The sequence below is a fragment of the Tympanuchus pallidicinctus genome, unplaced genomic scaffold (assembly GCF_026119805.1).
Source record: "Tympanuchus pallidicinctus isolate F22 unplaced genomic scaffold, pur_lepc_1.0 scaffold6, whole genome shotgun sequence".
Lineage (NCBI taxonomy): Eukaryota > Metazoa > Chordata > Aves > Galliformes > Phasianidae > Tympanuchus > Tympanuchus pallidicinctus.
In genome coordinates, this window is record NW_026294780.1 from 5050910 (window position 1) to 5074226 (window position 23317).

General features: G+C 38.3%; 1 protein-coding gene across 1 annotated transcript; it reads left to right on the top strand.

Moving 5' to 3' along the window:
* Window positions 1-346: 346 nt before the first annotated feature.
* MXRA5 (matrix remodeling associated 5) lies at window positions 347-21212 on the top strand. The gene is made up of 6 exons (XM_052664698.1): window positions 347-1670; window positions 5295-5424; window positions 5779-6169; window positions 8452-13443; window positions 14061-14961; window positions 16376-21212. The coding sequence occupies exons 1-6, from the start codon at window positions 1483-1485 to the stop codon at window positions 18285-18287; spliced, it is 8514 nt and encodes a 2837-aa protein (XP_052520658.1). The 5' UTR covers window positions 347-1482; the 3' UTR covers window positions 18288-21212.
* Window positions 21213-23317: the final 2105 nt, after the last annotated feature.

Genomic DNA, 23317 nt, shown 5'->3' on the forward strand with positions numbered 1-23317 from the left:
GCGGTGACGGGCCCGAGGTGTAGGCGTCGATGGAGACGCACGGGGCGCCCTCCGGCGGCGAAAAGAGGCGGTGCGGCCGCGCCCGGACCCGCGGGATTCTGCTGAAGGCTGACGCGCGGCGTTGGGTCTCCGCGCAATGCGGCTCCGGCAGTTCTATGAGGTGCCCCCTCCCAGAAGTGGGTGGAATGCTGTTGGAAAGGAGTTTCCGCTCAAGACAGAGTTAAGGAAAACGGCACCTGAATAGTCTCAGAGCAAATTATAAGCTGGTTTTTGGGTTGGTTTTTGTCGGTTTTTTTTTTTTTTTCTTTTTTTCCTTTTTTTTTTTTCAAAGAATGGTAAGTGTCTCATTAACTTAACCACAGATATTTGAAAAACGTCTTCATCTCGATGAGCCTCTCCTTTGAACTTAATGGTTTGCACATGATGCAAAAAATGATGAAAAAAATCTCTCACTAGCTGGCAGATCTGAGAAAAGCTTACATTTATACTAAGAGTAGTGACTAATGGAACTAATAATCTCCAGCAGAACTGTCTTTCCCTCTTTGTCACACTGTTATACCAGAGGAGGAATGCTAAATTTCTGAGGCTAATAGTTTGCCTCCTTGTATGGCTTTAATCTGAACAGCTCAAAGTCTTTTGATGATGGAGATAAGAACAGGGAGGCAAACTTTCTTCAAAGCTAGGCAGCTTCATCTGTAATGATACATCTGTACAAATTATTTGATACTCAGACGTGGCCGGTGCTCAAGTTGCTCATCATCAGTTGCATTTATTTGCCGGATCTGGCATAGTGTGCCTCTTCAAACGCCTCTCCATGAGCCCAGCCATTGGTCTTCACCTGCGCTGCTCTGAGAATTTGAACCTCAGTGCTGATGGACACGGCGCAGTTATGGATACTTCTAATCTTGCACTTGTGCTTCCTCTGAGGGCTGTGCTTGTATTTCTAAATCTAAATCTAGTTAGCAGCCTAGGGACTTCAGGAGGTTGATTTGTACCATTTTAGGCAGTTTTCTAATGGGATAAATATCTAGTATTACCTTGTGATGAAAATGACTTTCTTTCATCGACTGTAGAGGGAGCCATGGCAACTTGCTTGAACTAGATGCTTCCTTTGAAATTCTGATTTTTAGATGAATGAGCACTAGCCTTGGTGTGTAGAGCAAGCCTACGAAATGTATTACCTTAAGGAGACAGAATAACTTTAGTAGAATAGGTACTGAAATGTGTTACAAGAAAAAAAGTTGACTTTGAAGTAGCAAGAGACCTCGATGAAATAAAAACTCCTTCCAGTTGAACTTTGCCTTAATTGCCTACAGAACTTCTGCAAGGTTGCAGAGCATCAGAAAGTACATAAAGCGTTTTCAAGGGATTGAAAAATCATCGTTTCTTCTCTCTGCCCCCCTTCCCCGTTCCCCCTTTTGTTGTTTTTTTTTTTGTTCCCTTGGGCAACCCAGGAGCAGCGAGGCGAGGCGAGCCGACACGATGCGGGAGAGGGCCGCGGTGGGGGCACTCTCCGTGGTGCTGATCCTGGCGCTGGGGCTCCCACTAGGAGCCCTGGCCTGCCCCCACCCTTGCGCCTGCTACGTCCCCACCGAAGTCCACTGCACGTTTCGATCCTTAGCAGCTGTGCCGGCAAGGATTTCTAAACATGTGGAAAGAATCAATTTTGGGTTTGTATTGCAGTTTATAGCAAACATTTTTACGTCCTTGGTGCGGAATCCTGGAATGCTTTGAACACGTGCGGCATTCCAGGATCTTTGTGTGCACTTTTCAAGTAGAATTGCAGATTGCTGTTACTTCCAGACACTATATTTCAAACATTGCAACTACTGGCATGAAGGGAATTTTAGTGTAAGTTCCATGTTTCAAAAAAAAGTTCCTTTTTTTTAAAAAATAAGTATTTTTATGGTGCTGTCAGTTTTTATGCTGTCACTTGTTATTGACAAATAGTACATGCATCTTACAGTGTTTGAAAACTGTATTGATTAAATCTACTATGGCATATTTACTAAATGTTGATTGTTATACCTGATACACAAAAAGGTAGTAGAAGTAAAATTCTCTAACTAGGTAGCATTTTGGACCACAATGAGATAGCGTATCCTAAAGCAGTACAGTAAAGAGAAGTTACTCCATAGGATTTGGAGTTGTTTGTTTGTTTTTCCCAAGGAAATTAACTGTGGTAGAAGCAGACATCACTGCTATGGGGGGAGAGAATTCAGGCTCCAAGTCACCTTTCTCTGAGTACTGCCAATTCACATCTATCTATCAGACTATGAGATAAGAAGGCAGAGTCGAAAAGATGCATGAGCCAGCAGTGTGCAAAGGCTGAAAGCCCAGTGTCCTGGGATGCATCAAGAGAGAGTGCCAGCAGGGAGAGGGAGGTGATTGTTCCCTTACCTCTGCCCTTGTGAGGTCCCATCTGAAGTGCTGTGTCCAGCCAGGCCTGGTACTCCCAACACAAGAAAAATGTGGAGGTGTTTGAATGGTTCTGAAGGAGAACCACAAGGATTTATCAAAGGGCAGGAGCACCTTTCCTGTGAAGAAAAGCTGAGGGAGCTGGGCTTGTTCAACCTGGGAGAAGGCTCAGAAAAGACCTCATTGCAGCCTTCCAGTGCTTGAAGGGAGCTTATTAACAGGAGGAGACTGACTTTGTAAAAAGTTTAACAGTGTTAGGACAAAGGGGAATGGCTTTAAACTAAAAGAGGGGAGATTTAGGAAATTCTTTACTCACAGAGTGGCGAGGTAGTGAAACTCATTTCCCAGAAGAGTTCTGAATGTTACGTACCTGGAGGTGCTCAAGACCAGGTTGTATGGGTCTCTGGGCAGGCTGATCTGGTGCATGGCAACCCTGCCTATGGCAGGAGATTGGAACCAGATAATCTTGAAGGTCCCTTCCAGCCCAAGCCATTCTATGATTCTGTGACTGCTGACAGGCTGTGTATCCCAAAAGTGCTGTTTAGGGCCATTGCATGACATAGCATGGTAAGAAGTTGTAGTCCTCTTCTTGATATCAGAATTACGTCACTGGTTGGCATGAACTCCTTCCACCATTCCAAGGCCTGTAACCTGTGTCTGATGATGCTGAGCGATAGTAGGGATCTTGATTTATTTTGTCCTCTGTAATTAGATTGTCTGTCCTCCAGTAATTTATCCATCTAAAGTCTGATTTTATTCTCATATTCCCAGGTACTCGTAAATCTGTATTGCAGAAATCATTTTTTTTTTAATTTTCATTCAATTTTTCAGTCATCCCAGAGTCAAATTAGTGGAATTAGTATTGGAGTTAATCACAACTGACAAATTTCTGCAATTACAAATTGAATTGAATGAATGTCCAATTGGGTAAATCTTAAAACATTTTGTGATGTGAAGGATGTGGGGTTTGTTTGTTTGTTTGTTTGTTTTTTAGCATGTCTCAGCCTATTTGTTCATGATCCCTTCTGAGAAAATAAAATTTCGTACACAGTGACTACTAATTTTGTCTTGACTTGATGAACTTAACGCATGATTCCAACGAGAGTCATTGAAGCAGATTCATTAAAGGGTGCTTGCCAAAGAAGCTGTAGTGCAGACTGGCCAAATTCTGTACACCAGAACATGTCTCCAAGCGGCCTTATATGCCTCTTTGACTGTGCAATGAAAGTATTTTGGAGCCTGATGAGTAATCCATGTCCTTGTTTCCCTGGCTCATTACTCTTCTTTGAAGCCTACCTAATGTTACATTACTTCAAAAATCCTGTGCATCAAGTTGCCCTCCCCTTTCTTGTCCCACATTGAAAACTATACATCTTCAGTCACCTCTTCTCTATACATTAACATTCTACAGCAAATTCTTTTCCTGAATTGGTTCAGAAAATCTTAAAAATATTTTTCTAAGCTTCTAAATTATGTAGGCATTTTGGAAGTTTTATTCTGTTTGGTTTGTTTGTTTTGTCTTTTAACAAAAGTACATCATTTGATGCTGCTACGGTTAAAGTCCTTTTCCATTTTTTGTATTTTCATTGCTGCAGATCACGTTTTCTGAAACAGTCTTCCCTACCTGTTGCATTTCTTTCATTTTTGAGAGGACATTGTAGAATATTTCCATTTTAAGGTGTTATGTATTTGGAATGTAAAAATGATTCGTTTCCTAACTAGAAATAATTTAGGAAAATTTAATTTGTAATATTTAAAGACAGTTGGTTTTTAGTGGGCTTTTTTTTCTTTTTTCTTTCTTTTCTTTCTTTTTTTTTCTTTTTTTTTTTTTTTCCCCCCAGAAGGACTGATTTAAGATAATGGAGTTTTAGTACAATGGCTGCAGTATAAATTTAAGTGGTCTGTGGTAGGACTAAAAATACTGAAATATTAGTCTGAATTTTTTGTAAATTCAGAATCTTCAGATAGGTAAGATGATGAGAATCTAGAAGTATTCCCTCATCAAAATATTTACATTTCTCTGTGTCTCTTCCCTTCATGCCTAGAAAGAAACTTTTAAAAATAGGAAAAAATCTTTAAAATTGGATGCTTAATTTGGAGCTTTCATGCCCAGATTAGCTTGTATGTCTGATTTTTGTGTCTACATTTGGAAAACTCAAATGCATAACTAGGCAGCCAAACTTAAGACTTAGGCACTGGCAAATAAAATCTGACTTGTTAGCGCAAAGTGAAATCAAATAGTTTTCAAAAGGTAGATTTTCAGTGTTACTTCTTACAAAAAGGTTCCTGGGCTCAAATTATATGATTGGAAACTCAGTTCCTAGATCTTATGTAATTAATTGATGCAGCCAGTTAATTGTTGCAGCAGTTAAGCACGATGTGACTTCCTGCTTCTCTTGTTGTTCGGGAGATATCCATTTTTAATGTCCCCTGTCCAAGTCTTTATTCATTGATTATTAGATGCTGTTTTGGCAACACTGCAGCCCAGTTTGCCAAGCTCCATAGCATCATGGATTGGATACAAGCCATTAATTTATTACCATTCCATAAACTGAACTGCATGGAAAAACATACTGACAACTATTAGAACTTAAACGCCTATTTGTTACTCCCAGTTTTAAATTAAGACTAAAGTGCCATGAATTGATTTGAAAGAAATCTTAATGTAAACATGAGCTAAGTATACTTGGCCTTATAAAAATGTTTCAGTTACTTCTGGCTCTTTGACAGTGTGCTAAGATCCATCCAATTTTTGCTGAAAGTTAGGTTATACTAATTTTACATTTGCAGTCCATGATCATTGAATCATTCCAGTTGGAAGGGATCTTAAAAGGTCATCTGTGTAAAATGTAATTGCATTGTGGTTTTTTTTCCAGGTTTAACAGTATACAGTCTATATATGAAAACTCCTTTGCAGGACTCACTAAACTGGAATTGCTTATGATTCATGGAAATGATATTCAGAATATACCTAATGGTGCTCTGAAAGATCTCATGTCCCTGCAGGTAATGCTCAGGTCTTCCTAGATTTCCTAAATTCTGACTTATATGAATAACTGAGGACAAAAATAAGCTTTTTCTTTAAAATATCTTTCTTAGAATAAAGGTAACATTCCCCCTGCCCTAAAATATTGGACTCCTGTTAACTTTGCCAATGTCATGCTTATTAATGCCAAATAATATTCAGTTTATTTTCCAGCTTTTGTCCAGCAAATCATTTTTTAGTGGTGCAAAGGATATTTGAGTATGTGAGGAAAACTTTGGAATGCTTGTTTGGATTTAGATACAAAAACAAAACTAATCTATTTTTTCTTTTTTTTTTCTTTTTTTTTTTTTTTCTTTTTTTTTTCTTTTTTTAAGGTCTTCAAAATTAGTTACAATAAATTGAAAGTTATTACTGGACAAACTCTCCATGGACTTTCAAGTTTAATGAGGCTGCATGTGGACCACAACAGAATCGAGTTTATTCATCCAAATGCTTTTAATGGATTAACTTCTCTGAGACTGGTCCACTTGGAAGGAAATTTACTCCAGCAGCTTCATCCACACACCTTTTCAACATTTATGGTTCTTAATTATTTTAAACTGTCAACAGTAAGACATCTCTACCTATCTGAAAATGCTATTAGCATGTTGCCTGCAGGGATGTTTCAAGGTATGCCACTGCTGGAGAATCTTTACCTTCATGGGAATCCATGGGCCTGTGACTGCAGCTTACAGTGGCTCCTTGATTGGAATGAAAATTCTGGAGGTAAGAACAAGATTAGAAATGCATTTTCAAGTCATAATATTTAAAAAGTTTTGCATATGAATAGCTTTGTTATTTCTTGGGTGGCATTTCTTACATGATGCCTATGTGCACTATGTTGTTGGGCAAAGGAAGGAATGTGGGAATCAAGTTTCCAGATTCCTCTGTGAGTCCTTTAACTTTCAGCTATTAACTTTAATGCTGTTATTCATTGGCATTTCTCCATAGCCCACAACTTACTTCTCTGAGGGAGGCAGTTTACACCTACAATCCTGCTGCTTTTTCAGAGGAATGTCATTTAGGCTTAGATGTGAGAGAAGTACCAGGCTAGAACAGTTACAGACATATGCAGAAGCAAAATAGCAAAAGCAAAAACAAAACAGTGCATAATACCTGTAGGTCAGCAACCCATTAAATGTCGGCTTCTTTGAATGCTTGTTTTTCAGTTCAGGTATCTGAGTGCCCCATCTCAGGTTACTAAGTGCTTACTGTGTAGTAGGCCAGAGTGACTAGTGTTACACCACAGCTGTTAAAGAGGGAATCATCATTTAATTGCAACTGGAGAAGTTTCAGAAGAGTTCTGGAGTGATTTATATAACCTTTTAAAGCATTTGATGATGATGGATCTTGTCATCTTAGAATATGTTCATTGCAATTTTGCACTTAGCTGTACTATTAGGAAAATTAGTAGTATTAGCAGTACTTAGCTTTACTTTTAGAAGTGTATGATACTTTAATACATAGTGTAAAAGTCACTGATGGAGCCATAATTGAGGTGTCTGACTGTTAGTGCATGTAACTGTAATACTGTTCTTATATATTCTCCCTTATCAAATAAGTGAGTATATTAAGTGTACTTGAGATGCACTCCAAGTAGTAATGATGAAATATTAGATGATCTTCTATTCCCTACACAGTGATGACTTGCTACCATTTTTATTCAAGTTGATTATTTTTCTACAATAAACCGATTTTAGGAAAGAGAAGATAATTATTCCATGCCATTTTCATGTGTGACAATTCTTGTATTTTTGTACAACTGTAGCACTAACTTCTGTGGGAATTCTGACAGGAAAACAGCAGTGCTGTTTCAGTGCTCACTTTAAGTATTTCAAATCAGTGTAGCAACTGCTAATAAGGTGACTGTGTGCTAGCCCTGTCATGAAGTATGCTTACTTCATCTTTGAAACATATATGAATGTGCAAGTAATAGACAGCTTCATTTAATTATTACATTTGTAAGAATTTCTCAATAAATCTTATCTTTCAGACTAGCAAAGTATATGTTTTTCTGTTAAAAAATAGGTAATGACAGTTTTGATATTCTTTTCACCTTCCAGAATTTTATGTTGTAACTCATTCATTCATCCTTTGTTCCTCAAAAGTATTCAACGTGACACTTATTCCTAGAAAAACTGGAATACAGCATGTGTCCAAATCAGTTATGTAAGGCAACATTTGAAGCTATAGTAAAGTTAAACATAAATACACGACTGTTGTTTTCCAGACAAGAGTCTTATTGGCACTGATAGAAGGACTCAAGGCTATCATTTCCTGTTCTAATACTCTGTTTAATCTTCATTTTTTCATTACAGTTTTGTTCTTTGTTTGCAGTTATTTCAGAGATCAGGGAATAGGTGACATTTTCATTTTTTTCTGCTGTCAAAAGATTGCAAGTGCAGGAACTAAGCAGTATAGTAAATTTAATAGCTATAGGGGAATTTTTTAATTATTATTTTTATTTTTTTTTGTGTTGCCAGTATAGTACTGTATAGTTCTGCTGTAGCTACTAAAGGTTAAAAACTTCTATTTTTTTTTTTTAAATGAAAAAAATCTGGCATTTCTCAGGCAAATGGTGCATTTTTGAAAGGTGGGATGACCTAGTCTTCAGACGTCCAAAAGATAGATAAACAGGTTGTTGTTGTATACATGCAGGCTTTTTTACACAACGTAAATATTTGCAGGCTTCTAAAATGTTGCTCTGGACACATCAATTTCTAGTTACTTGATTCAGAAGGAACAAATCTAATTTCCAGAACAACAGAGTAACCTGTCATTACAGTCAGAAGAATTTGTGGTTGGTAGGAGAATCAGGCTCATTCAGCTGTGAAAACAAAGAGGTAGCATTTAAAAAAAAAACACTGGCTTCTATATGCCACATGTCCATGTGTCATACCATGCTTCCCATGACATCTTACGATCTTGGAAATTCTTTAACTCTGGGACACAATTCTACAGCTTACCCGTGTTTTCTTTTACTTTTTTAGTTTTTTCTTTGCTTACAGGTGTTCTAAAATGCAAAAAGGACAAAGCCTATGAAGGGGGACAGCTCTGTCCTAGGTGCAACAGCCCAAAACAGCTGCAAAAAGAAGATATCCAAAACTTGAAAGATATTTCCTGTAGGAAACCTATCATTCAGTCCTCACTGAGGCACAATAGCAGCACTCAAGACGAAGAAGATGGTGAGAATTATGAACTCCCTCCGGAAGTGTTTCAGTCTTCTCCATGGAACATTACACTGAATATGACTGATGAGCATGGCAATGTAGTCCATTTGAACTGTGAAATCAAGAAACCAACAGGCTCTACCAAGATTCAGTGGAATCAAATCCAGACTCAGGAGATTGATATAAATGCTACAATATCATTGGATTTTGAATGCCCAATGAATCGAGAGAACTATGAAAAACTGTGGAAGCTGATTGCTTATTATAGTGAAGTGCCTGTCAAATTAGAAAGGGAACTTATGCTCAGCAAGGAGCCTAAAATAAGCTATCGGTACAAGCAAGGCTCAGACTATGATGCTCTTTATTACACAGGTGTAAAAGCTCAAATACTGGCTGAGCCTTCCTGGGTGATGCAACCTCTTATAAATATCCAATTAAACAGGCGCCAGAGTACAGGGAAAAAAGTGGTGCTATCTTTTTTTACTGTGTTTTCTCAGGCAATTCATACCAAAGACATGAGGCAGCAGAGAAGCTGGGTAATGATAGAACAAAATCAAAGCATGAGGAAAGCACAGAGTGTGGTAGAAGGGTCAGAATGTCAGCTGAACTGCAACGTGAAAGCCTCTGAGCGTCCTTTCATTCAGTGGCTCTTTCCAGATGGGACAAAACTGCAGGCACCGTTTAATCAAAAGGACAGCAGATTTTCCATTCTCACTAGTGGTCAACTAGTAATCAAACCAGTGAGTTACACTGATGCTGGCTTGTATCACTGCATTGCCCAAGTGAGAGATGATGTGGATATTATGGCTTACAGGCTTCTAGTGCAGCCTCCTGCTATTCAAGTAGCTGACTCAGATATAGTGAGAGTTGAAAAAAATGTTGGAGATCCCATAGTATTGCCTTGTAGTGCAATTGCCAGCCCAGAGGCACAATTGAGCTGGATTCTTCCAAACAGCCAGGTACTTAATGTTTTGTCAAACTCTTCAAAAGGATATGTGATGGACAATGGTACTTTGCTTATTCCAAAAAGCCACGTCAGTGACAGTGGCCATTACAGATGTGTGGCTGTCAATCAGCAGGGATCAGATCAGTTTACTGTAAGAGTGACAGTAAATAAAATGGTGTCTGACAGGTCATTTAAAAGGATAAAACTGAAAAAACGCACAGGCTCGAAAAGCTCATCGAAAACAAGAGGGCGGGTCATAGATGACGGAGAAGGATCAGGCACAGGAGGGGTTGATGAATTCCCACGAAGAAAGAACCACCTGAAGGACAGGGAGATATCCTTTAAACAAAAAAGTGACCAGATGCTAGAGGCTCAAATTAAAAAGGGGAAGAAAGGCAGAAGGAAAATGAAAATTTGGAAAGGTACTGATAGAACCCAAGACAGCAATGTTGCGGAAGGCCGAAGGGCATTTGAATCTCGAAGGAGAATTAACATGGCAAGCAAACAGATTAATCCACAGCACTGGGCTGACATTTTGGCAAAGGTCCGTGGGAAGAACCTTCCTAGAACTACAACAGCTACAGCCATTTTGTTAACAACTGCACTGCCATCAGATGTGCAGAAAACTACTCCTGTCCCTCGTCCAGTAGCCATCCCTCTGCCTTCAGAGACAACAGCTGACGTAATTGATTCTTCTGCTGATGCATCACCACTGGGAGAAAATGAGCCGTTCTCAGTCACTGTTTCCCACAGCAGTAAAACATTTTCAACTTGGTCCACAATAATAGGGCTAGAAACTGAGCACTTCTATGACCAAAGAATTTTAAAAACACCTGCAAGTGTACACTCTGTTGAAATCCCTGTATCGAGTCCTGTCCTTGCAACAGTGCAACCTCAAGGCCAGCAGCATCAGGATGGCAGGGCTGATTCTTCAGTTGTAGTCACAGAAAATACTCATGCTGTCACTGAAGAATCTTTGACCAAAGAAACAGTGACCAACTATCTTAATATTCAGAGTAATTCATTCACAGTGGAACGTGTAGATGCAACTGTATCTTCTAAGTCAGAGGAAAATTCTGCTTTTGCTGAGCTACCACTTGATGCTTCTGTCCTAGCTGAATCTCAGACTGTAGATCTTTATAATGTCTTGGAGAGAAATGAGAGATTAAATGAAGTGGATCAAAGGAGTGTTGGCAGTATAAGTTTAGCACCTTCTCAGCTGTATGACATCCCTGCAGATTCTGTAAGTTCCACTGTCATTTCTTCATCTGTTACAGTAAAAAGCAATGACTTCATACATGTACACAGAGATGGATCCACTGGTCAGACAAAAATAGCAGATTTAAGTACAACTTCTCCAGCTGTTATATCCATCAAAGTCCAGAGCAAGGAAGAATCAGAGACCCACAGAAGTACAGTGACTCAAGAAAGCATGTCCAGCATTTACACAGAAAGTATTCAGGGAAGAGAACAGAGAAACCTATCTACTCCAAAAACAGATCCCACATTTGTTTCACCAAGCACCAAGAATGTTTCTTACAAAAAAACAGAGGAGATAACTGCTGCTTCCATCAGCAAATTGACTGCTGCCACAACATCAACACCCTATAGGAAAACAACACCTTCACTAGTTACTCAGCATGCTAGGAAAAGGCCTTATGGGAGAAGGAGGCTGAGACCAAATAGAATCCGCCAAAGAACAAAACATTTCCCCCGTGTTGTTTTAACTACAGAGGCAATGCCTAATATTCCAAGAACGTCTAAAGTTGAAGCTGTGACCCAGGCTTCCTCTACAGTACTTGAAAGTCCTGATCTTAAAGGCAGTGTCAAAATACAGGCTAAGGAAGAGGAGCATAGGGAAATCACTCCTTCACTAGTAACTGATCCTGATTTATTAGGGAAAATGACCGAAACTAAAGAGGTGGTCACAGCTTCTTTCTTTAGGCCTACTACTTCTCAACCTGAAAGAAAATACGTGACACACTCTACTCCTGAAACCTTGGTACTCCCAGTGACTGAACCCATCACAATTTTGTCATCATATGTTGCACATAACACAGTTCCCACAAAAGAGTCAAGTGCACCTCAGAAACCAGAGCAAAATAAAGTGCCAACATTTGACTCATTAGAGAATGTATCTGAAGAGAGGAGCCTTAAAGCAGATCCTGAAGCTCCAGATAGTGAGGCAGAACCATCAAGTACAACTACCTCTGAGTATAGGAGCAGCTTGGTATCATCTACGAAATCCAGTTACCCAGAATCTCAGGAAGAGACCATCGCTTTTCACTCAGATGTTGTGGCTAATGAAGCTACTGCTGGAACATTCCAGCCAATGTATCCTACTGTGACAGATTTAAGTATTCCTTCTGACACATTGGAAGTTCTTGAAGATATCTCAGATTCAGAGGAGTTATGGAAGCCCACAGTAGTTTTAAAAACACCAGCAATAACGGAGACACCCCAGCAACAAGAAATGATATCCTCCTCCTTCAGCACAGTGCAAACTCAAACTTTTCCACATACAGAAACAGAAATGTCTATTGTGTCTCATGCTGGGGCAAAATCATCTTCCATGGATAAGGAGGAAACAGTATCAAATGTATTTCATCATGATCCCACTTTGCAGACATCTGAAAAACCTCAGACTACACACTATGTCCTTATTCCGTTTACAAAACCTCCTACTCTTCCTCCCCCCATCTCAAGCACTTTACGTCATTCTCTTCATTATACTTCGAAAGCCAGTAATGCCTTCAATCAGGAAAGGTTGCCAGCAGTAAAACAAGTTGAAGCAGAAAGTGAAAGAACGGTGGTGAGCTCAAGACTGAATGTACGCCCTACTCCCTTCTCTAGTCAAAACAGGATTAGCATACAGTCTAAAGAGGAGCAGTTCAAAGAGATGTACAGTAGCAGGTCAAATAACAGTATATTGCTAAATCCAAACCTTCCCCATCCACCCCCTGGAATGATACCAAGCCTAAATCAGAGACTGCCAGTTGTGCCTCCAAGACATGTTCCAGTAAGAGGCACAGTGAAGCCTCCATATGTTGTAACACAAGGTTCATTTCGTTATTTTATGACACATCAGCCTCTTCACTACACAAACAAACCAGAGATAACGGCATATGCAGCAAACACCATGCAGGACAAAAAATCTTTTGCCTCTGAGAGAGAGACAACTACCCCAACACAAGCTACTCCATTTCACAGAACAAATATATTCCCTACAAGCAAGTTTAGTAATCATGGTCAGAATAGATACAATATTAATTCAAGATTTTTTGGTAGCAACTATGTTCCAGATAACAGAGGCACAGCAGGGCGACTACCAAATCAAGAGATACCCTACTATCCCAGTTCCAGAGTGCCGTTCCTGTTCAACAGAACAAGGATTTTACCTCACTTGGGTATACATCCTAAACCTGTGGTCCCTGGTCAACCAGTCCCAAAAGACACAAATGAGAAGAAGGTTGCCCAGGTCTCCCCTCCTCGGATTACAGTGCAGAAAGTTACAGCTGTTCCAGTGCCTTCATATACCACAACCACCACACCACCACCAGCAGTGATTTTGAAGATAACCCCTCCATCCTTTTTCTCTCAGAGCAGAAGACCCCAGATATCCACTACAGTTCAGCCTCTTCAGCCTCTTAAAAATGCCCACTATCACCAAAAAGTTCCATCTGTGCCTTATGTGGGAGGCATTACATCACACAATTTATCTATAATTCAATCTTCAAGCAATTTCAGGACACCTGGAGAAAGACCTAAAATTATCACGAAAGGATCTCAGAGCATATCTGTCCTTGCTGAAACAGATGCTCTTATCCCTTGTGATGCAGTGGGGGAACCAAAGCCTTTTATTACTTGGACAAAAGTCTCTACAGGTGAGACAGATGAAAAAGTTTTCTTCTACACAGTTTTAACAGTACTAATACTTGGGATTTTACATAGAAATGCAACGTAATTACAGGGATAGTCCAAAACAAAGAACAAACACTGAATATTTTGTCTGTATCAGTACTGATAAAATGTGATTAATTGCAAGCAATAGTTACAGATAAAAATAAGTTAGCAGTACCTCTTGTAGTAAAATAAAAGCTCTAGCATTTAATTAATTTATTTTTTGAAGGAGGAATAGCAACCAAAAGATTATTCACAGCAGTCGAACTTACTAGAAAGCTTGTGAATAACTGTTAGCTTTGCCACCTTAAATAATGTTGTATGTATTATATCCATAAGCAAAAGAGAAATTTTCTGAAGTTCTAAAGTAAAGCACAGAGCATGTAAAGGTTTCCATATTGCATGTACTTGCAAGCTAGTATGGTTAGATTTGAACTAGAAACAGACTGTGGACAGTATCAGAAGATGTCATGTGATCCATATGAACTTGTAGTTGGCATTAAGTAGATCTGTTGTCTTCCATAAGGCTTCTTTAGTGCGGGAAAGCATGTCTGAAAAACCAACCCTTTGCCTTTCTATTTCTTTCCTCTTAATTTCTTAGGAGCTCTAATGACAGCCAACACCAGGTTACAAAGGTTTGAAGTCTTGAAAAATGGTACCTTCCTTATCCGAAATGCTCAGCTTCAGGATCGTGGACAGTATTTGTGCACAGCTCAGAACCTGCACGGCGTAGATAAAATGATTTCTGTGCTCACAGTTGTAGCCCATCAGCCCAAAATTTTACTTTCCCGCTACCAAGATGTCACTGTCTATTTTGGAGATACCATAGCAATGGAATGTCAGGCTAGTGGGACTCCAAGTCCACACATTTCATGGATTTTCCCAGACAGGAAGATTTTGCAGACAGTCACTACTACAGAAAGCAGGATAATGCTTCATGAAAATCGAACCTTATCTATCAAGCAAGCAACATTTTCAGACCGGGGAGTGTACAAATGCATAGCTAGCAATGCTGCAGGAGCTGACAGCATAGCAGTGAGGCTCCACATTGCAGCCTTACCCCCCATCATTCAACAGGATAAGCAAGAGAACATTTCTTTGCCCCTTGGTAGCAGTATTAATATCCACTGCACTGCCAAAGCAGCACCTTCGCCCAGCATCCGTTGGGTGCTCTTTGATGGCACACAAATTCGACCTTCCCAGTTTGTCAATGGGAATTTATTTGTTTTTCCCAATGGAACTCTTTATATTCGCAATGTCTCCCCCAAGGACAGTGGGGTCTACGAGTGTATTGCCGCCAACATGGTGGGAGCTGCCAGGAGAATAATACAACTTCATGTGAAGAAACAAGCATCTAATGCTAAGATCACTGGGAGTTCTCCTCAGAGGACAGATGTAACGTATGGCAGTATCCTGCATTTGGACTGCAGTGCTTCTGGTGACCCGTGGCCTCGGATACTATGGAGGTTACCTTCCAAAAGGATGATTGATTCCCTACACAGGTAAATTACTATTTCAGGTGTTGAAACTAAATTAGAATTGAACAAACATTAAGAGAACTCATATCTGCTGAAGCTTCACTCTTGCCTTCTGTGAGTTTTGAATTAGAGCTAAAACCATTAAGGAAGAATTTGAAATTATATCAAAAGATGGTCAAGTTGTAATGTAATAGCATAACTTTCCTGAAAACAGCAGTACTCTGGAAAAGAAGGCTTCAAGTGTTGAGAATAATTTGCCACTATTTGTGTCTGTAAATGTAGCAAGAAGTCCAGTGCCAAAAAGTCTTGTTTCAGTGAGTATGATAGTATATTTAGAGTTTGCATAGATCCATACTTCCCCTAGAAGAACTGGGATTACTATTTTTCCCTTCTACTTGTATTTATCATTATACACTATAAAAATGGGACAAATAAATTAAGTAATCATGAACATTTTAACATTAGATAAATTAATGTTACCTTACTTAGATGTTACCATGCTTAAAATAATACCTTCTCTAACATTCATTATATCAAGTAAAATATTGATTCTCCAAAACAACAAAACTGTCCTCAGATTTCGCTGAAAACACAGTTTCTACTCTATAAATTCTCTTTGAGCACTGTATACAAGAAATATATTGAAATTTAAATACACAGTTACCGATAGCTTTCTTAATAGTGGAATGTAGTCAGCATATTTTCATTGGGCAAACAGTATTTGAGTAATCTACAGATAGTACAAAATCCAGAATTATTGGTTTCTTTTCTCTTCTATGACCTTCAGTTTATATAGCACATCTTTACATTGGGGAGAAAAGTGTGAATCCACTGAGGAAATTATTTCTGGACACAATGCACCAATTCCATAGTGCGCTGGAAAGTAATAATAGCCTTTTAGCACATGTAATTTTTTTTGCCATGTTTTGACATTTAGATCATTAACAAAATTAACACTGTAGAAGCTACCTACTCTGTATTATTGAGTCTGAACATTTTGCCTATCTGAGATTTTCTGAGGGTTAAAAATGTTGAACCAAAGGCCAGAGGAAGTAGCTCATCTTGATTTGTTTTTAACTGAGTACTGAAGTATCAGACTCCATAGTTACATTCCATATAGGTTTGGATGGAGTGTATCATTCAGACACAACGTATTAGAGAATTCAGCGTATGTAGTCAGAGGGTTCAAAATAAAGGAATAATATTAAAGTCACTACACAAAGCAGGGTAGAATTGTTTGGTTATGAGTCAGTGGAATTATTTTTTTCCATTTTCTTTTTCATGTGACTGTCTTGGATATTTCAGATCACCTATTTGTCTTAACGACAGCTTTGCTCCTGTGTTTCCATATTGTTGGATTGTGGTTTTTCCCCAGGTTACACTCAGTAATTACTAAAATGTGATTTTGCAACTCATGTCCTCTCTTCTTTCCTTACAGTAACTTGGAGACTAGAATCAAAGTATTCAGCAATGGGACTTTGGTTGTCCATTCAGTTACAGATAAAGATGCAGGAGATTATTTGTGTGTGGCTCGCAATAAGATTGGGGATGACTATGTGGTCCTCAAAGTGAATGTGATGATGAAACCTGCAAAAATAGAGCACAAGAATGAGAATAACCACAAGGTCAAGTATGGAGGTGACCTAAAAGTTGATTGTGTAGCTACTGGTCTACCAAATCCTGAGATCTCCTGGGGTCTGCCAGATGGCAGCATGATCAATACCTTCATGCAGTCAGATGACAGTGGCAGCCGGACAAAGCGATATGTGGTCTTCAATAATGGAACCCTGTATTTCAATGATGTTGGACTGAGAGAGGAAGGGGACTACACCTGCTATGCTGAGAACCAAATTGGGAAGGATGAGATGAAAGTAAGGGTCAAAGTAGTGGCTGAACCTGCAACTATCCGGAACAAAACCTATGTCATTATTAATGTACCCTATGGTGATGTGGTCACAGTAGCATGTGAAGCCAAAGGAGAACCTACACCCAAAGTAACTTGGCTTTCCCCAACCAACAGGCCCATTCCTACTCTATCTGAAAAATACCAGGTATATAGGGATGGCACTCTTCTCATCCAAAAGGCGCAAAGATCTGATAGTGGTAACTACACTTGTGTAGTGCGGAACAGTGCTGGAGAAGATCGGAAAGTAGTCTGGATCCATGTCAATGTTCAACCTCCCAGAATCAACGGGCATCTCAATGCAATAACATCTGTAAGGGAGACAGCCATCAGGGACAGCAGGAAGCTTATTGACTGCAAAGCTGAAGGCATTCCAGCTCCACGTGTCCTGTGGGCTTTTCCAGAAGGAGTAATCCTGCCAGCCCCCTACTATGGAAACAGGATCACTGTGCATCGCAATGGTACTTTGGACATCAGAGGGGTGAGGCAGACAGATGCAGTGCAGCTTGTATGCATTGGACGGAATGAAGGAGGTGAAGCGAGACTGATTGTGCAGCTCGTCATCACAGACCATTTGGAGAAACCTTCCTTCAGGGACCCTGTCAATGAAAGGATCACTGCCATTGCTGGGCACAGCATCAATCTGAACTGCTCAGTCCAGGGGTACCCTGAGCCCACCACAAGCTGGATCCTTCCCAATGGCACGGAAGTGCTGAGTGGCAACCGCCTGCACAGATTTTACCATAAGCGGGATGGAATCTTACACATCAGTGGTCTTTCCACAGGGGATGCTGGGACCTACCGCTGTACAGCTAGAAACCCAGGTGGTTACGTGGAACGGATAGTCTTCCTGAAGGTGGGACTCAGGCCAGAAATCAGCAATCAGTATAACAACCTGGTGAGCATCATCAATGGAGAAACTCTACAGCTCCATTGCATCACCCAGCCAAACCAGAGGGCGCAGATCTCCTGGACACTGCCCAATGGGATGGTCCTGGATGCTCCCCAGGCTGTGGGTCGCTTCTCCCTCCTGGAGAATGGCTCACTGACAGTGCGTGAAGCTTCTGTTTTTGACAGGGGCACTTACCTGTGCAAGGTGTCCAGTGACTACGGCACTTCTATTATGAACGTGCCTGTCATTGTGATAGCCTATCCCCCTCGGATTACTAGTGAGCCAGCACCTGTGATCTATGCCAGGCCTGGAAATTCAGTAAAACTGAACTGTATGGCCATTGGGATTCCTAAAGCAGAAATAACATGGGAGCTTCCAGACAAATCTCATCTGACAACAGGAGCTCAATCCCGTTTGTATGGAAACAAATTCCTCCACCCTCAGGGGTCATTAGTCATCCAGCAGTCTTCTCAAAGGGATGCAGGCTTCTATAAATGCACTGCTAAAAATATACTAGGCAGTGATTCGAAAACAACTTACATACACATATTCTAACACTAAAACAAATGCCTTTGGCTCAGTGCTAGAGTTCCAGTCACTGCCAGCAAGGAAAGTACTGTTTGCAACAAAGCCAGAAAGGCTGATGGCAGAAAAAAAAAAAAAAAATATCTGTTTTCATGCAAAGTGCATTGCTTTTGTACTCAACATAATAGTACTTCCCTGCAATAGAAGAAGGCAGTAGATGTATCTAAATTAACACATTGGAAAAGGTCTTTAAATTGTTAAGACAATGTGATGTGTTTTTTCATGCTACCCAGTAGCATTTGAGACCTGAACTATTCTGTTTTTGTCAATAGTCCAAAGCTATTCCGTGTTTTAACAAGCACCTTAAAAGCACCAAAGAAGTATTAACTGCTAATAAGTGAGCTGCAGTGATAGAAGTGCTTTAGTATTTTGGAAAAACATACTTTTCTTTTCCCCTGCAGCGCTTTTACATAATCTAGTCTTATAGAATATGATTACTAACTTTTCTGTTCGTTCTCCTATCAGCTCTTCAAAATCAAAAACTAATTTAGTAAATAAGAGTGATCTATTTTAATAAAATTACATGCAGACATTAATTACCATAACGTACAAACAAACCTTTTCCAGCTACTACGGATGCTCCAGTCAAATCATCCATATATATATTTTATATATATTTTTAAATCAGACTATGAGACTAGAAAGAGTAACAATGAATTTGGTCTCATTTTATAAATTATTGGTCTTTACAAGACTCTGATACATTACAGTGTTTTATAATGTTTAGGTCAATATACTGTACATTTTATAATAAAAAATATTTTCCAAAAATTGTATTTGTTGGTTTTTGTTTGTTTATTTTTTGAGGAAATAGTGATCTCCAGACAGTGAGAATATGAAATTAAATCAGAAAAACAGAATTCATACATTGTTATACATAGTCTTCTTCTTTGTAAACATGATGTCCTTATAAAAATGCAAAACTTCTGTTATATATAATTCAGAATGCATTTACATATAAGTACTTAAATACTTTTCTTTCAATCAAGGATGGTTATTTGGGTAATTACATAATTTTAATAAGATTCATCTATTTTGCTGTTGAAATAATTGCTACCAGTAGCTGAATATGCCCTTGTTTCCACTCAGAATTTTGAATAAGTTTAAAACATATGGATTCTCTGAGGTATTCCTGAAGTCTTAAACTTCTGATTGATCGTAAGATTTTTGCTCATATTTTAAAGCAATGTTGAGGGGAAAAAAAGCTTTCTTGTTCTGTTGATTACAACATGATGGTAGTAATGTAAATTTTGTAAAAATGTAAACTTAATGATTATCACATAACATAAGAAAATATTAGTTAGAATTTACTTTTAAGTTGGTGCAGGGTAAAATGGGTTTTATAGGATGATGTACTGAGGTTGCACCTATGTTAGTCAAATAAATAGCACTTAATTATATCTTTTTTTTTTTCTATGATTTAAATGCTTGGTCACTAAATTAGCAAATCACAACTTAAGTTGAGGAATACGTCTAAAAAATTGGCAGGGAAGTTGCTGCACAGTGGAGCTAATGAAGAAACGGACAAATGTTCAACAACTTCAGCAAGATCATTGACATGGTCTTTTCTAATCTTGCCAATTTCATTGAACGTGTCACAGATTAGGTGTGCCTTTAGTTACTGAATTTTAAAACTTTATTTTATAGTAGTTCTTGTAAAATGGCAATATAATTTTTGATAATAATATATCTTTGAAAGGCATTGAAGTTTTCATGGTAACATTTGATCAAAATCAGGCACTTGCATTTATTTCTCTCTCTAATCTTAATTTAATGTTTAAATGAATTCAGAAGTATTCTTGGATGCTGGATGACTTCTAGGTTATTCTATTATAAAAAACAAACAAACAAACAAAAAAAAAAAAACCACCCTAAAATCAAATGTTTCATCAGTTGGGATGAAATGAAGCATCTGATAATGTGTGATTCACGAATCCAGAGTTTGCTGCCAGTAGAAGCTTTGCAGGCATAAAAAAATTGAAAGATTTGGCTTTAGAATTCTTTTTTCAGGTCAAGACCTGCATGCTTGCAAAATTCCCTCAGAATTGGATGTCATATTTTTTAATGTGTTATGATTTCCATTATGTTTACCTTTAACCTTTCATGAAAGCATATTACCAGTGAGAGGCCTACAAAACAATTCTGTTCCAAAAGAAATATCACTACAGCTTAACAAATATCAGATGAATATGTTTCACATTCACACACAGGCAGTGTATGTCTGTATATTCTGCTGCTCTTAGGCCTAAGTCTGGATGTCACTCCATATGTTAAAATATTCATTAAATGAAGGTAGTCATAAGACTATGAATATAAATCATAATTTCTTCCGATATTTCCATAATTATATGAAGACATTAAATAAATCAATGAAAAATTCACATCACTTTGAGGACATTAGGCTTCACTAATTTTTTATTCAGAATCCCTCAGTCATCTTTCAGAACAAGCAGGAGCCATGCATTCAAGCCCAGTGAAGATAATTTCTTTTCCGTTTTGAGAGGTGATGGGAAATTGCTCTTGATTTGAGAAGGTTTTCACAATTTTTACTTCATTAATCAAAGTAAGTCCTGCATAGTTTCCTTGGGGGAAGGGGGTGGGGAATAAAAAAAATCCTTTTTTTTATTTGAAAATGGATTAAAAAAAGATTTACTTGACATCTTCTTTGGAGAAACAGAGTAACAAGATGTTTCATTACAGCTGTGTTGATTATAAATTGTAATTGGAGTTTTATATACAATTTGTTGCTTTGACCATCACAAAAAGAGGTTTATTTTGACCACATCCCTAGTACTACTTACAAGCAATATAAGCCAAGGTGGGAACATAGGCCAGAAAAGCAGAAAAAAAAAAAAAAAAAAAAAAAAAAAAAAAAAAAAAAAAAAGGAATTAAATAGAGTGTTCATACCATCAAGATCTGATAAGATCCCTAAAACACTAGCCAGTTCACTTACATATTTTAGTGATTATCTTCAAAAGCTCATGAAGGCCAAGTGAGGCACAAGAGAACTGAAAAAAATACTAATGCCGTAGTTGAGAAAACATAAAACAGCTGAACTCTGGTATCAGGAGAAGTATTTTGTTTAATTCATTACTGAACAATCTAAGAGCATCTGTAGAATAACTCCGTGATAGGAAGCAGCTGTTCTGCAAGTTTCCACCACAACTTATGTCAAAGCAAACTAGTTACCTTTTCATAAAAGTAATTATCTGAGAGAATGGGAAGAGAAGATTGAAATATTAAACAAAATTTTTGACAGTCAGACAGGATGCTCTCATCTCTAAACTAAGGAAATATGATTTATCTGTTATTAAGTGAGAGAACAGATATTTTCAAAACATTTAAAGAGGAGTCATGAATAATGGGTTGTGAGTTATGAGAACATGTCAACTGAGTCCAGACTAGGTTGTTTTTTTCTGGACCAGTAGAGTTCCAAATTTTCATTTAAAAATCTCAGGTATAGAGAATACATTCTGAAAATAGGCAGGTAACATAAAACTTGAAGAATTTATAGCACAGAAAACAGGATTATGATTCAGAATGATACTTTAGATAAGTGAAATGACTGGAAATTGATTAATTTAATTCAAAAATTACAAATTCAATAATTTTATTCAGTAGACCAAAATTGAATAAACAAATAGCAAACAATCAGTGAGGAAGACACAGGAGTGGTCCAAATGATGATACTGTTTCAAACAAAACATCACATCGAAAGGAAGGTTTTGTGAAAGAACACAACAGAGATAATGGAGGTAATTATTCCCTTTTCAGCCAGGCTCAAATATAAAAAAAAATAATAATAATTAAAAAAAAAAAAAAAATTGAATGGAATCCAAGAAAGTGTTTTAGGTAAGTCAACGTATAAGGATAAGTCATGTAGTGTAGAGGCAGTATCCCTCTGTTCTTCAAATAGTTTAGTTAATAAAGCATTCTAGCATCAGGCAACTCACAGAGCTGCACAGAGCATAAACAACTGCCAGGCCTTTAGGTTTTTATTTTGCCCAACTTGTATTTTATTTATCAATAAACAGAAAATGAATTTTCAAATGAGCATTCACCTTATCTCAATATAAAATTTCCCCAAACCTATGCGCATCTGGCTTGTACCTTCATTGTTAGTCATGTGATGTAACAGAGAGTATTCCCTCTCTCTTGTTTGCCACTTGACCATAGTGCATTGCAAGTGATGAAATACAGTTTAAAGTCTTTCAGAAAGCAATTAACAGTCCATTAATCATCCCCAGAAGAAAATGCTCCCTTGAAAAGATAAACAGTAAGACAGAATCCATTGCAAACAGTGAGGAAACACATGAAGGAAACATTGAGAATTATCATCTTATGGTCGAAATAGTGGGTTGTTAGATGTCATTATATTGATGCATAAAGCTGAAGATTGATGTCTGTGTTATAAAGGGTCATGTGATTTTTCAGCTACTCTCATTTTCTAACAAAATCTACTATTTTTTCTCTGAAAACCTTTTACTGCTTGTTCATTCCATTAACACTAACACCGAACAATAGAAAAAATGTTAATAACTTTGCTAGAATAGAATATTCTTAGAAGGGATGAAGAGCAACCCAAAATATTAACCTTCTCTGTGAGCACTTTTTCACTGACATCATGTTGGGTTTCAGAGGTGATGCAATAGAGAGAAACATGGAATGCAATAGAGGGAGGGGATCATAATTGAGGACATTCCTCTCATGCTTCTCTTCCCACAGGCAAGATCCACTGTCACTCTTGAAATGGTGAGAGTGATGCATCCAACACCTAGGGTAATGTGATGAAGAAGATGCTATGACATTGGACTACAGCTGTGTACCACCTACTAAGCACTTGTTTGAATGGGCCTCCATAAAAGGAAATATATCTGTTGGCAGCAGTACTGAACGATGACTTCTTTCTCCTCCATGACTCCATTTGTTAAGCACAGCTGGCCACAATATCAAAGTATTTATGCATTTTTGGTGTCTAATGGGCCAGATCACCAAGTGG

Bases quoted from the DNA above. Each gene is read 5' to 3' on its own strand.
- MXRA5 (XM_052664698.1), top strand. From the start codon at position 1,483: ATGCGGGAGAGGGCCGCGGTGGGGGCACTCTCCGTGGTGCTGATCCTG. The intron at 6,170-8,451 runs GTAAGAACAAGA...CTTTGCTTACAG, and splicing joins TTGGAATGAAAATTCTGGAG to GTGTTCTAAAATGCAAAAAG. The intron at 13,444-14,060 runs GTGAGACAGATG...TTAATTTCTTAG, and splicing joins TTGGACAAAAGTCTCTACAG to GAGCTCTAATGACAGCCAAC.